The following is a 15,448-nucleotide window of genomic DNA, read 5'->3' on the forward strand; positions in this document are numbered from 1 at the left end:
TCACTTGCCTACACCTCTGGGGATATAGGAGCCTTGCCAGCAGAGACTGCAGGGGGAATGTGCTGAATTTGTCCACTCCCCATCATCACCATGGCCAACCTCTCCCCAACCAACAGAGTCATTTTTTGGCCTGGCTGCACACTACCTCAAGCTCCTACAGAGACAGGAAACTTGTGGCTACCTACTGCGGTCACTTCCTTCCACATGGACTCTCTGACAGAGACTCGGCTGGCAGAAGCTGGCTTAGACCTTGAAGGAAATTAGCCTTTAGAGTTATGCTAAGATTTTAATCTCCTGGAACACCAGATAAATGCCAGATAAAAATCGCAGGATGGTACTAATTATAAAGTCAGTATCCGACAGTGGACCTTCATTCCAAAACATTAGCACTGGCTTTCTGAAGTGCACATATTAATTACAACGCCTGCTTACTTTTAATACATACTTAGAATAAGTTAGATTTCAACTCTCAGAATCATTTTATGTACATAAGAGATAAAAAATCTGTGTCTCTCTCCTCTTTGGTCATTTCATATGAAGCCTGGCAGTGTCCTAAGGTAGACAGACTGTTCTGGATGAGGAGATCAATTTTCTACTGCAACAGATATTGATAGCTTCCACATTTGACCATCAGCTCGTAACTGTAAAGGTATGAAGCTGGAGAATTGCCAAGGATAAGTCTCTGTGCTACTGCAACAGGAGGTTTGTAGTGAAATTATTTAAAGCCCTATTTAAAGACAAAGCCTTGGCTGGGATGATTTAGTTGGGATTGGTCCTGCTTTGAGCAGAGGGTTGGACTAGATGACCTCCTGAGGTCCCTTCCAACCCTGATAGTCTATGATTCTATGAATTAAAGAGAAATATTTAAAAAGAGGTTGTCTATACTACATCTAACTCCATCATTCTGGAAAGGCTTCATCTCTTGTCCCTTCCTTTGCTGTAGCTCCAAAATGACTGCCTCTTCTATTTTTGGACACACTTGACAGTTATGTAGTCTTTTTAGGCATACGTTCCTTCACATGCATAGCACTTGGCAGCAGCAATTAAAAGTAATCTATATGAGCATACAGCAACTAAAAAAAGAGCCTCTCAGAACCCTGTCAGGCAAAAGCTATCCATAGAAGCAGAGTTCAATACGAGGTAAGATAATTTAGACATTCCCTCAGAGTGTCTGAGAAATGGCATTCAACGGGGGTGTAATATTTCAGTCTGCAAAATTTGCTGACAAATTCATGTGTTGCTTCGTTTTATAATAGAGACCAAACCCAGTTAACACACAGCTTACCTTCTCTTTTCTTGCGCTTTCCACAGAATCTGCTGAATCTTTTCCCTGTTTATTCGCTGAAGGTGAGGTCTTCTCTGTAATATGCGCCTCTTTCCCAAGCTAAAACAAATACAACATGTATATCTGTAGTGACACTCAGCAGTAATCCTAAACAGAGAGATTTCCATTATGGTTCTATTCTGAGTCTTCGTGAGCAAAGGCATTCAACACGGTCCCATTCCTTATTCATCAAATTTGTACAAGTGAATTCTGCGGAAACACCCAGAGATTGGAGACTTCTATCTAGCAAAACTGGACAGAAAATGTAAAAAAAAAAAGAAAAGAAATTTAAAAAAAAAATGGAAATGATTGGAAATTCATGAATTTCCAATCTTCCTTCTTTGGTTTTCCAACCAACCCTGGTTTATAATGATTGAATGCAGTGTAAGCAGGGGGCCCCAACCCATTGATCTGTTCTTGTAGGACTGCTCAGGAATGCAGTTCCTTGCATGGCTTATATTTTGGAAAAACAAACTACAACATTATATGGTGTTTAAAAAAAAAACATTAGATGGGCTGGAAGTTGAGGTCTTCTAAGCTTGAGGGCGTCCCTTTAACAGTATGAGTGACCTTAACCAAAGATTCTCAGAAGGTCTATTGCTAACTCTGTTAGTTTAAGATGACTATGTACATGTGTGCAACTAGCATTGCAGCTTCTCTCCAAGGAAGCACAAAGCGATCACAAAAAAGACAATCAAGCCACATCATCTTGATTGTCACCAGGGACTGAACCCAAGACCTCCAGAGTTAAAAGTAGGAGCCCCTGCAGCTTCTGCAAAAGGATTAAGATCCACACCAAGCAGCTGCAGCCGACTCACATGCTCAGTGGATCAGGACCAGAGGTATGCCTAACACACAGGAATGACAGCTTTGATGTGGGCTCCTCCCGCTCTACTCCTCCGAGACTCCAGCTGCATGAGCCAGAAGTGCCTAGATCAAAGCGTCTGTCGTTAGCAGTCCCTGCAGACTGCCACAAAAGGAGTGCCACAGGGCCAGGCAGGAGGGTGCCTGGCTCCATAGGGCTACACCTTAAAGAGAGCCCTGCTCCGAGGTATTATTCAGCCATGCTGAAATACACAGTAAAAGAAAAAGGGGACAAAAATCTGGTGCAGACAAACAGATTGATTGGACGTAGCAGAGCCATTGCCTGCTACAGAGACTGCTGAGCTACAACCCGGAAACCTGGAGACTTCCACCATGTTTTCCTTGCATGAGGAAGGAGAGCAAGATCAACTAAGGTTTGCTCTGAGCTGACTACAGATTTTGAAGTTCAGCAGGATCAACTCAAGTCATTGCACCGGGGGAACCACAAACAGGATATCCAGCAGCTTCTTCAAGTAAATGCTCCCCAGCGAGAGACACCAACCACCTACAGATATTAAAGACTATTGGCTGTAAATGTATTGAAATAACTTGTTTCCATTCTGTGCAACACTACACTTACACACCCGTGCTGTAATGTTACCAACCACTGTACACCATGCGGTCATCAGACTTAGTGTCAAAGTAACAAAAAGAGTTAAGGCTGGAACTTTTCAGAAGAGCTCAAATAAATTATGACAGGTTTCAGAGTAACACCCATGTTAGTCTGTATTCGCAAAAAGAAAAGGAGTACTTGTGGCACCTTAGAGACTAACCAATTTATTTGAGCATCACGAAAGCTCATGCTCAAATAAATTGGTTAGTCTCTAAGGTGCCACAAGTACTCCTTTTCTTTTTGTAAATAAATTATGTGCCCAAATCCCACTGATGTCCCATGGGAGGTGGGCACCTAACTCCCTTAGGCTTCTTTTAGTCAGTGATTTTTGGGGGAGAAAGCTGCAAGGTACTGAAGTGAACAATGGAGCTCTTCATAATGGCATTTCTGTTGATGTGGCAAGTTACAGAATGTTCAAGTGGATTTTTCTCCCCACTTGGTGTTAATAATGCGAGTTCAAAACTGGCTCGGTGTACGTTGCACCCCTAAAAGTGCAACTGCTCCCCAAGAGAGGTCTCCAGGTGCATGAATAAGGGAAAACAAACTTTTGCTCACAAAGTTGCCTACTGAATTCTTGAGCTACGGTATGAAAGGGTTGTTCTGTGGAGGGCTGGTGCCATGAGAAAGGTAGCCCATCCCCTGTTGAAATACACCTTGGACAGGTTTACCTGTCACTTCTATTAAACCCGATGATCTGGATTTTCTGGTCTGAAGCAGCACAAAGTGACCTTACACCAGCCAGAGATAGCCCCTGGAGAATCCCCTCTATGCAGGGGAATGCGCTGCTGGCAGAAATCTGGTGATGGCAGCTCGGCTGTCTCCTGTGCCAGCCGGGTACATTCCGTAAAGGATCTTACGCCAGTGACATATGTAGGGGCCCTGCTAATTTCACGGCTGTGAAAACCATGTCATGGGCCATGAAATAAGTCCTTCCCGATGAAATCTGATCTCCCCAAAATCAACTGGGCTGGGGAGGGACAAAACTTTTTCTTCCCCTGCAGAGTTGTTAATGGGCGGAGATCAGACCCACCTCCACAGGCAGTGCAGAAGGGAAGGTGGTACACTCTCACTTCTGCACTGCAGCAGCCCCAGAGCTGGGCTCCGTACTGCCACCCCCCACAGCTCTTGCCAGGGCTCGGGGCACGCGGGCTTGGGGCTGCTGTTCCCCTGCAGCTCCTGCTGTGGCTCAGGGGCACCCTACTTCCAGGGCTTCTGCCCTTCCCCCTGCATCTCCTGCCTGGGTTTGGGCTCTGAAGGCAGCGCAGACTATTGCAATCTTGCAGCCCCCCTTCAACAGCTTTGGGGACCCCCCTCCCCCCACAATCATCAGTGGGATCAGGACCCCCCATGGTTACAACACCTGAAATTTCAGATGTAAAGATCTGAAATTGTGAAATTGACCAATTTTAAGACCCCTGTGGCCACGAAACTGACCAAAGTGAATAGTGAATTTAGTAGGGCCCTGGGCATAGGTTAGGGCAGCCTGGAGCATGGGCTGTGAATTTGGAGGCTGCTACGGGGTCCCTGAAGCTTTTCCTTTCTATTCCATCCAAGCGGAGAATCAAGCCCACAGAGATTGTAACTTTACCTACCAGCGAAATTTGCTAAGGAATTTGAACCTATGAAGTAATGTGCATACCGATTCATTGCTTTGGCCTAGAGTGGATAACGAGTCCCTGCCTGGCCATTACATGGAGTGAGAAATTAGTAATATTCATTGTCACAGTCAAGAGCAGGGAATTACAAATATAAGTTACCAATTGCTGTGCCTACAACACCACGAAAATGGTGTCATGAGAGTAAAAAGTCATTCCCACGCTGACTGCTCGATAAATCACAGATCGATAGAAAAAAAGAAAAAAAGTTTCTAGCGAGCTGAAAGGGGAGCAAAACAAAACATTTTGTATGCATCCCTTTTACCTGCAAACATCACTGCAGTTCCATTGCAAACAGAGGACACGTTTGGACTAGTTCCACAACAGTCACAGTAGTTCTGCGCCCGTTAGAAAAGTCATTACTCCAGCATTACAACTTTTCACATAAAAATGAAAAGTTGTAATGTAAGTGTCCCCTATTCTAACCGAAGAAGCTCCATGTTACCTCGTTCTCAGGTGCATTGCCTTCCTTCGCATCACTGCTTTCAGCCACAGCAGCAGCATCTTCAACTGGGTCTTTGTCAGCTTTCTTGATTTTATATCTATCACTTTGCTTTTGCCTGCAGCCTTCAAATACCTTGTTGGGCCTTTGTTCTAAAGCTTCCTCCTTATCTAGGTCCTCACAGTGAGAGTGTTTGCTCTCTCTTAACCTGGCCTCTTCTTTTCTTTTAGACTTCACGGGTGCATCCTGCAGCTGCTTTTGGTATCGATCAGATTTTGACTTATATGCTTTTCTGTAATAGTCATCTTCCCTGCTCTTATAACCAGGTAAAGCATGAAGGGCATTGGGTGAACCACCCCTTAAGTACTTTTCTCTGTGTCCTCTGGCTCCTTCGATCCGTCCATCTAAGTCTAGCTTATCCAGCTGCCGTATATAGTGTTTTCTCTCGTGAACCCATGTGTCAGTCCTATCCCTTTTCTCTTCCCCGTTCTCTCTCCAGAGTGCTGCATCTCTTTCTTCCTCTCTTCGGGAGTAAGGGGACTGATCCCACGACTCTCTTCCATTTCCCCAGTCTGTCCTGCTGGCACCCAATGGACTGCGAGGTGAGCTGCAGGAAGTAAAGCTTGGGGTATGGGACCTTGGTGACAGAGAGCGGCTTATGGGGCTGCGAGATCGGGGCCTCTCAGTCCCATACCTGCAGCAGAACGAAAGCACACAATTAATCATCTCTGTCTGGAGGAAATCTAGGGAATCGTTACCCTGTTTGTATCCAGCCATACTGAATACTGGGTTTGTACACTGGGGCCAAATCAAACAAACCTTTAAAACTGCACCCACAGATTTTGCACACGTGCCCATTTGCACATGTATTGCTCCCTTGCATTTGCTGGAGCCTGGTTAGGACAGTACGAACGGTCACAGCGTTTTCAAAAAATCCACATAGAATTTGTTATGAGAGGAACATGCGTGTTTTTCCTTAAGAGTGTCACAAGGTGTCAGTTTCTATAAGCCTATGACATGTTTAATACAGGCCATTTATGCATCCATGACATCACTAAGGTGATTAAAAGGGGCACATCCACTCTGAGTTTTCATATATTAAAAGTGGTTTCACTTTGTGACTATCTCTCCTACAGAACCACTCATAGCGCATGGCCCATAAATGCACACAGTAGAAAAGAGACACATGGAAAGTATGCAAAATAAATAAAAATAAATGTTTATTTAATGTGACTCCTTCCTCTGGGTCTTCCAGTGCATCTAGCCTGTCTGTCTTTAGATGATAGGAGAATGTCTTCTAATTTGTGTTTTGTACATCATGCCAAGCATGTTGTCAATGCTCAGAATAATAAGTAATTAATAATAAAAACATCATTTTCTTTCATAACAATCAATCCATCTGTCATTGTGTTTCATTACCCAGGCTCTATGATTTACCACAGTATCCATTTGTATTTTTTCCAAGCAGTAGAAATGAAATATAAGAGACTTCCAAAACATGAGAGATTGAGAATTAAAAAAGAAAAGTAAATAGACATGCAGTGATTATCCTGCTTGCCAGTCAGCAGTGCTATTTAAACCCCCATTTCCAAACCATCCAGGAACCCTCTAAATCATCAAGGGTAATGGCTCAGTATTCGGAATGTACAGAATTTGCTTTCTATATTGCTCTGAATCAAAACAGAGTACGCTCAGCTGACATCATGATGAGTTACCTGTCGGCTTCACGGTACATATCTCTTTCCTTTTGAGAATGGATGTCCTGGATGATTGCTGCCACATTTTTACCTGGTTTCTAAGCAAAACAAAAGATACCTGTTTAGAATCCAATATGTCTCCAAGCTATATTACGTGCAACATCATCTATGAAATGACATTCCATGTAGCATTTCGTGACACTACTTGTGAAAAATATTCGGATAGTGTGTTTCCTACAGTCCTCTCTAAAGTTGGTAACATGGTGACTGATGCAGTAAAATTGTACTGATAGAAAACAGTGATCTGTTACACTACATCATTGTATCTTTATATTTGTTGGCTTATATATGATATGATCTGAACACTAGACAGTCTCTTTTTGCTGGGCATTCACTATAGAATATTTGCTAGGAATCTGCATGTAACAGGAGTCAAATCAGGCCACTAGCCTAAAACATGGATTAAATAGATGTGTCATTCATGCTTCTGCCTCCCTAGGAATAGACTGGTGTGGTATTTAATTTCACTGCTTAGCCCATTCAGGAGCATGGCCACACAACAACATGTGTAGCCATGGGAGCGTCAAATAAAACATGCAAGGAAAGCTTGTAAGTGAAATTTCAACAGGTGATATTTTTTCAAGACCATTTATAAAAAATGTATTACAGCAGATCAAAGTGTGGATACCTCTTCAAACACAAACAACAACAATAGCTGAACAATATAGTCAGGTGGGCACTGAAAGCAGTTCATAGCAATAGAAGCCACCCTTTCCTGGATTAAAAAAATCCCTTTTACTACCTCTGAAGGAAAGGGTCAGGAACCTCTGAGCCATAAGGCTGCATGCAATTGGAACTGCTGAAAATTTTTAGAGTTTTCTGAACAGTTCACGTTCAACATCTACCTACCTTAGATGCTTACCAGGCCCCCATTACCATAGTAGCTGAGCACCTCACAAGCTTCAACGTATATATCCCCACAACACCCTGTGAGGTAGGGAGGAACTATTCTTCCCATTTTACAGATGGGGAACTGAGGCACAGAGACTGGCGCATCTTTGGTAGAACAGAGAAATGGAATCCAGGTCATGTGAGTTCCAGGCTTGTGCCCTAACTACTGGACCCTCATTATTCCCTGGTCTACCCCCACACCAATGCTACAGCATACACGCAACTCAGCCTATATATCGTGAAATAAAACCACACAGTATGTGGCTCAGGGGAGTGGGTAATGAGCTGTGGAGCCTTTCGCCTCTACAGTTCCTTCCCAGGTTAGTCATCATGAAAGTAATTATTCCCTTAATGTTGGTGGCATATAGGGTGACCACATGTCCCGATTTTATAGGCACAGTCCCGATTTTGGGGTCTTTTTCTTATATAGGCTTTATTGTCCCCTACCCCCTCTCCCGATTTTTCACATTTGCTGTCTGGTCACCCTAGTGGCATATGTAAAATGCATTAGGTTTTCTCAGTCCAGTTCTTAGTGTACAGGAATCTGTACAGTGACACTCTCAATAGATCGTTCAGCATTCTGATCCCCCATGACAAATTCTGTGCTTCAGTTAGATCATCCGCAGAGAGAGAAAACAAGCTGTTGATGAAAATGTTTAAGGCAGTGCTGCCACCATCATTATACATGGAAATTGTACCATGGCTCCAGGGCACAATTAGTGAAGCCATATTTACTAAATCATAGCTGAAGAATGATGGAAAGAACAGTAGCCTCTTATTTTTGCCACCACACGGAGTCTGCAACGTTTCGTGCACGGCTGGATATTAGGCTTTCGTTTGACTGAGCAATACCAATGTCTGGCCATAATAAGACAGCTGGGGAAGGAGTTTAGAATTAATGGTGTGACAATCAGATTAAGTAGAGTCTCTGCGAATAACTCAAATACAAGAAGAAAGCAAACGGTCAAGTAAACATGGCTTCTTAGCATATGTTGGTTAACTTATTTGCCATCATTTCATTTTAAAATTCTTACTATGGTAAGTAAAAATCAGTGATTAGCAGAGGATTTTAGATGGGTTTCTGAGGGTGTGCCAATAACTCCAGAGTTATAGTACGCTGTTTATAGTTTACCTTCAGCTGAAGCTCCTTGTATCTTTTAGACATTCTAATGAGTAACTTGTCTTCATTTATCATAGCAGGTTTCTCTTGGTAGTACTGCACCATGGCTTGTGCAGCCTCAGTGTAAGCCATTTCGAGAAAGGCCTATCACAAAAAAGAAGAAGCTGGTAGATGCTAGACAATATGCAATGAAAGAGAAAAATGTGGCACACCAACTTTAGTTCATAATATTTTTAAGAGAAATTTGTGATAGTAAATTGTAAAACACAGGAGTTTAGAATAGCCTGCTCAATGAAACAAGATTTCCTTAGGCCCAACTTAATGATCACGTTAGATAAGCTATTACCAGCAGGACAGTGGGGTGGAAGGAGGTATTGTTTCATGATCTCTGTGTGTATATAAAGTCTGCTGCAGTTTCCACGGTATGCATCCGATGAAGTGAGTGGTGGCTCACGAAAGCTCATGCTCAAATAAATTGGTTAGTCTCTAAGGTGCCACAAGTACTCCTTTTCTTAGAGCCACGTAGCTTTTCAGCTTTGGAACTGAAATTGTGACCGTGAGTATTTTGATCAGTCTCCATTTATTTAAAAGAAAATGAATTGTCAATTACAAAAGATGAGACCCTACTAAAACTAGAGACGAACAAACCACCTTTAGCAAAAAAATAAAAATGACTTTAACTAAATCTTTCTTGGTATATGAAAGACTTAATTCACTTTCTTCCCCTTTTCTCAGTCATCTTCGATCTTCGTGGTTAGTTGGTGAAAGGAGGCAAATACTGTGAGAGGTGCTGCTTTTGAGATTTCCAACTGAATTTTGCAGACTCAGTAAGGATCCAGACTTTGGTTTGCAAGACAAATCAAATGTCGATAAGTTAGGAGACGTGTCCGTCACCATCAAAAGCCAGAAAGAATTAAAAATCAGAGTGATGTTAACAAGCAGGTTTATAACAATTTCAATAAAAATATATTCTGATGTGACTTTAGCTTAAGTGGCCAGTGTAAACCCATGAATGTAAATTTACTGGATTTTAAAGTATGGTTATGAGAAGACTATAAAATCAGACATATCCCACTTCAGTGATTTATTTCCATACAGTTTTGATCAGTTTTCCATTTAAATACAACATGAGATTTTGCTGACAGCCAGCATGAGGAGCTCAACCTGTGATCTAAAAATCCAGGTTGTGCTTTGCTTTCTGCATCACCAAAAATGAAGATTCTGTGGCCAGTGCTCAGCTAGCAGTGGGTGATGAATTAAGCAGAATAGAATACAACTCATTCTTCCCACAGCTAAATCAGCTCTGCAGTGATGAGTAGAAAAAATAAATAGCGCTATGAAAATACAGAGGGAACTACTAAGGGTAATAGAACAAGTCAAAACTATTCCAATTTCTGAAATGATAAAGAAGCATTTTTGCAAAAATGTTTCACTTAATACAACGTTTTCACCTATTTTTGCCAGTTAACAGGCAATCAGAGATGCCATGGGTTACAGCCACAGCTGTAACCCTGATCACATTTTAAAAACAGCCCTTTGTACCTTAATAGCACGCTTTGCATATTCAAGCTTCTATTACGAAGAAACAGCCTTACACAAAGATTAATACATCTCAATTAATGGCACAAAAGGCAACATACCTGATTAGTAGATTTCATGAGGATATAATTAGTGACTTTCCCAAAGGGAAGTCCAAGATTAATGACATCATTCTCTGTGCAGCTTCCTTCAGGGAGATTGCAGATGTGTACTACTCGGCCTTCGGTGGATTTCCTTTGTGGGAACTAAGAGGAATAAACGTGTGTACAGAAGGTTTGATAATACAGCAACTAGGTAGGTTTTTGCACAAATGAGATTTCCTAATCAGCACTAAAATAATTAAAACCATACTTCCTTCCTTTTAAATGTTCTCAACCTTATAGTTTTACATCAGACCCAACACGTCTCAGTACATTATACAGCGATAGAAATAAATTCAGATGAGGGGACTCCAAATGGGATAATCATGGGCTGCATTTAAATCCTTCTGCCTCTAACTTAGACTGAATCACACAGGAAGTAAAATGAGCCCTGTTTAACTTTTAGGGGAGTCACATGTATTTCATTTTGCAGAACCTACAACCTTCCCCCTTCCACCATGACAATGAAACATACTGCGGAGTTTCCTCTTTGGGGCCCCTTTTGAACACAGACACCGAACAGAATTCCCTAATTGGGCTGGCACAGATTTCAAGCTGACAGCGTGGTAATCGCTTCGAGATAGTGGAAATCTATTCTGAAATGCAGAGGCAGTTTCCAAAGCAGTCTCCTGTTGCCCATACGTGGAAAAGAGGCTTTACGCTCCCTGTTCAAAGAGGCATCGAGATATGTTGAGAGATGTAAGTAATGTAACCTAGCTAATGCTACTCGGAAGACTTCTCACTCAGGAGATAACTGGGGATGTACTCTGGAGTACATCCTTTGCTATGTGGTGAGGGCAGGTTTTTCCCAGAGAAGTAACTCTGCCTTCAGTTAGAATGCGCAGTTCAAAGAAAGGTGCAAAGCAATTGAGCTAGTAGGATCAAGTTCACTGGAGCCACCACAGATGTTGGGCTTGTCACCTGAGTTTACAATTTAGAAAGTCAATGTTGCCCAATTTGCTCCTCTGACCCATTACCTTGCATCCATGCTTTAACCGATTACCATTGGTTTGTTTTTGTTTTCCATTACAATGAAATATAAGAGTAACTGTACAGTGCACTACTTATTATTTAGTTGTATTTTAGGTTGCCTAGACACTAGGAAATGAGTGTTATTGTGATTCTATACCTCACCACTAGTGCTGGTCAAACACCACTATTGAATTATTGAACACATTGTGACCTTTTTGAATAAATCAACTATTTTTTTCCAATGGATCTCCAGAATAGAGAGCTCCTTTAATCTGTTCATTGTCACTCATTGCTTTGTCTTTAGAACAGAAAAGAAAATCAAGACGTTTTACAAATGCACTCACTTTGCAATACCTGGCTTTTCTAGGCAGATCCTTTTGCATTATGAAAGCTGAACTATTGTCAAGTTCCAAATATTCTCTCCAGCAAACAGAGAACTAAAGGCCTGATCCTGCAAGGTACTAAGCACTCTCAGCTCCCACTGAAGGGAACAGAAATTTAGTATGCTCAGCATATTGTAGAAGCATGCCCAAGGGACCAAAACTGCTATGAGAAGTATTCATTTTTAAACATCTAAATATATTTCCCCTTAAATTTTCAGGGATAATCCAATGTTGTTTAACCTAATATGGATGTCAAGTGCCTGTATCCTAGCTTTTTCGAAAGCTTGAGGTCTTATGCATTATTTGTATGAAACATATTGATAAAAAAGACTTGCATCATATCGATCAGCCAGAAATTTGTCTTGGAATCTTAGACATGTTAAAGGTATGGTGTATTGCCTTCTAGTTTGGGAGTATATGTATTGCACTAGTGCCTAGAGGCCCTAATCTGCATCCATTCTGCTAGATGCTCTATGCACACACATGCACGTATATAGTAAGAAACAGGTTTCAGAGTAACAGCCGTGTTAGTCTGTATTCGCAAAAAGAAAAGGAGGACTTGTGGCACCTTAGAGACTAATAATGCTCTAATAAATTGGTTAGTCTCTAAGGTGCCACAAGTCCTCCTTTTCCTTTTATAGTAAGAAACAGTCCCTTCCCCAAAGAGCTTACAATCTTCTCTCAGCATGGTCCAGTTCAAGATCAGCAATTCTGATTTACCAGAGAGTTTTAGGGAAAGCTCAAGTCTCATTCCTGATTGAGGGCATATCTACACTGCAATCCTGGGGCATGGTTGCAGTTTGAGCAGACATACCCAAGCTAGTTTTAATCCAGCTAGCTCTGGTTACAGACTAGTGAAGCCACATAGGCTTCAGCATGAACTGTACAAGCCCACACGGGACCCTGGGTAATTACTCAGATTGTTAGCCTGTGCTGGCAGGGCTTCACTGCTCTAGGACCTGAACTAGGCAGATTAAAGCTAGTTTAGGTATGGCTACTCGAGCTGAAATCACACTCCATGGTGGCAGTCTAGACATTCCCTGAGTGACAGGATCTCCCTTTGAAACTGACATTGGAACAGAGGAGAAGCTTGCACTTTGGTGGCAGGACAGAGCTGGGGCTGTGTTGCTGTGATATTTTGGTTTCATGAGCCCCTCTCTACCCCTTGATAATTGTTTTGTTTTGTTAAAAGCCAATGATCAGGTTGTCACTGCCAACATTTCAGGATAATATGATGCTGTATATTCCTTTTAGCAGGCACAGTCACTATAGAGATATACTAAAATAGCCCTGTGTGTGATGCTTTTGGAAAGTTGCAACTTGAAACCATGCAAAACTCAGAAGGGTTTGGGTCTGGTCATGAATGCAGACTGTGTTAATTGAAAAGTTACGAAGGTTCATGAACTTGTCGAGCAAACGTGGGCAGAGGGATAGCTTTGTATTCTACATTCCTGTGAACTCTGTAGTTGTGTGTGGATGGGACTAGAAATGGGTCCACCTGAGCTTTGATGGGGCTCAGAACCTGAACTCAGTATCAGAACCCAAACTCTGTATCTAAAATCCACAACTTGGTAAAAAACTTTCTACCAATTCAAACATTCAGGCAACAATCACTGTTTTAAAACTTCAATAGCCAGCATTCATATAAACAAAGATATTATTGTGAAATTATTTTTTTCTTATTACTGTTAGCAGATGGTATACTGAGAATGTACAGGGCTTGAAGGATTTCCCTCTCCTACTAGTTTGAGGATAAATTCAGCCAATAAGGATGAAAAATACCTGTTCTGTCATGCATGCCAAATCCATACCCTACAATTTAAAGAAACAGCTGTGTACTGTTGATTAGGTATGGTTTTCAGCAGCATTTTCAATCAACTTTCTTTACAATCCATGTAATTTCTACATGTAATTAACCTATAGATCTGGTCAAATACCATGACAAATTTGTTGAATAAATTATTTGATGCATACCTGTGAAATTCAAACAGTACTAGCCAAATGCTATTTCACCAGCATTAAACACTTCTACTGTATGTTTATTATATCTCTTTTCATTTCTTAGCTTCACTCTATACTTTCTCTATCCTTCCTATAATTGATCATGAGGACTTTCCCACTGGAATTTTTTCAGCACTGCTTTCCTGTCTCTGACAGCTGATCAGAAATAGAAATTTCTGTCCCAAGGGAAATTTTGATATTTCATTTTTCCCCCATCTCAAATCAGGACAAAAAAGGACAAAATGCCAAAACTCTTCACCAAAATTTTTTTTGAAATGCCAAAATGTTTTGTTTCATATCTGTTTGATGTTGAACTGCATCCACCTGCCCTACCACAGTGCCTCCTGGAAATTGTAGTTTGGGTACTTCGTTCCCCCATTATCCTCATTGGGCCGGTCTTCCCAGCCAGATGACATCTCGCATGATGCACAGCTGCAGCTTGTTGGGGGCTGGGGGTGGAAGATCACAATGCATCATGGAAAAGTAGTCTGGCCAAGAAGCCCAACACATAAGGGAGAACCTGAAATATAGCTCTCAAGACATACTGTGGGAGCTCAGGCCAAAACATTTTATTTCAATATTGAAATTTCAGCAAAATAGACATGTTCCTGTAGGAAATGTCGATTTTGTGCATCATGAAAACATGAAAGAAAATTTTGGACTAGTTCTACTCTTTTCCTTTCCCCCTCCATCTTATCATCTTTGTTTCCTTTTCCCTACATTGTAAGTGCAAGTTCCTACCTTATGCTATATTCATCTCTCCTTTCTTCCTCTCAAATCTCTCTCATCATTGTATTTCTCTTCTTTTTAAATTTATCCCATCAATATCTCTCACCCAACCCACCCACACAAAGACATACACATACTCATGCTTGTATCTCTATTTATATTTCCAAGTCCTAGCAGCCAACAGGCTACATCTATGAGCTATGGACTAATATGTACGTTCCTCACTGATCGGGGCAATTCTCAGGTAAGAAGCCAACCCTTGTCCCCAGCTCCTGGAAAAGGGAAAGATTCTTAGTAGGGTGCTGTCCTTGGACTTTGCTCAGGGCTGGGTGAAATGTTGTCATGGTTGGATTAAAACCCCATGGAGGTTGATAGGTGTGAATGTATCCTTCAGCTAACATAACCATACGTGCTGACTCCATGGGTGCTCCGAGGCTGGAGTGCAAATGTACCCCCAGCTCAAATAATGCTAAAGGGAAAAACTCTCTGGGAGGCTTATTTGGCTCAAGTCAACATTACAGCTCAAACGAATGGCTTGGAAGAAAGAGAGAAAGGGGGCTTACAAGCAGCCAACTTGGGTGACCTCTGATGGTGCTGCAGAATTTACTCCCCGAAAAGAGATGGAGTTATCCAGACCTAATACAGGCCTTTGACATGCGGTTTGGAGCTAGCCATTAATTTAAGCTGGCCATGGCACAGCTACAGAGCTAGAAGGAGAGGGGAAAGAAGAAACCCCATCTGAACTGGCGGAGAACCTGTATTCCTGACCTATCTGGATACTGCCAAGGCCTTCCAGGATAGACTGGCAATGAGCCAATCTACAGCTGCTCAGCTGGACTTGCAGATCAAGATCAGCAAAAGGAGGCCAAAGACACTCCGAGAGCCTGTGGAAATTGCTACAGAACTTGAATTTTTTTCAGGTAGCAATTCACCAGAAGAGGAAGCAGCTGCTGGTGAGGAAGACAGAAGCTGAGCATCATGAGCCCTGTAAATTACAGTTTTGTGTCTGATACGTATG

The 15,448-nt window shown here is 41.9% G+C and overlaps 1 protein-coding gene across 1 annotated transcript in view; it reads right to left on the reverse strand.

Annotated features, from left to right (window-relative positions):
- Positions 1-15,448, reverse strand: part of RBM20 (RNA binding motif protein 20) — a 159,097-nt gene that overhangs the window by 9,692 nt on the left and 133,957 nt on the right. Inside the window, exons 6-10 of the mRNA XM_073354387.2 lie at positions 10,307-10,450; positions 8,679-8,810; positions 6,614-6,693; positions 4,902-5,592; positions 1,286-1,384 (exon numbers count right to left, since the gene is read on the reverse strand). Coding sequence (XP_073210488.1) covers positions 1,286-1,384; positions 4,902-5,592; positions 6,614-6,693; positions 8,679-8,810; positions 10,307-10,450 — 1,146 coding nt within the window. The remainder of the gene's footprint in view (positions 1-1,285; positions 1,385-4,901; positions 5,593-6,613; positions 6,694-8,678; positions 8,811-10,306; positions 10,451-15,448) is intronic.

This window comes from Lepidochelys kempii, chromosome 7, assembly GCF_965140285.1.
Source record: "Lepidochelys kempii isolate rLepKem1 chromosome 7, rLepKem1.hap1, whole genome shotgun sequence".
Taxonomy (NCBI): Eukaryota; Metazoa; Chordata; order Testudines; family Cheloniidae; genus Lepidochelys; species Lepidochelys kempii.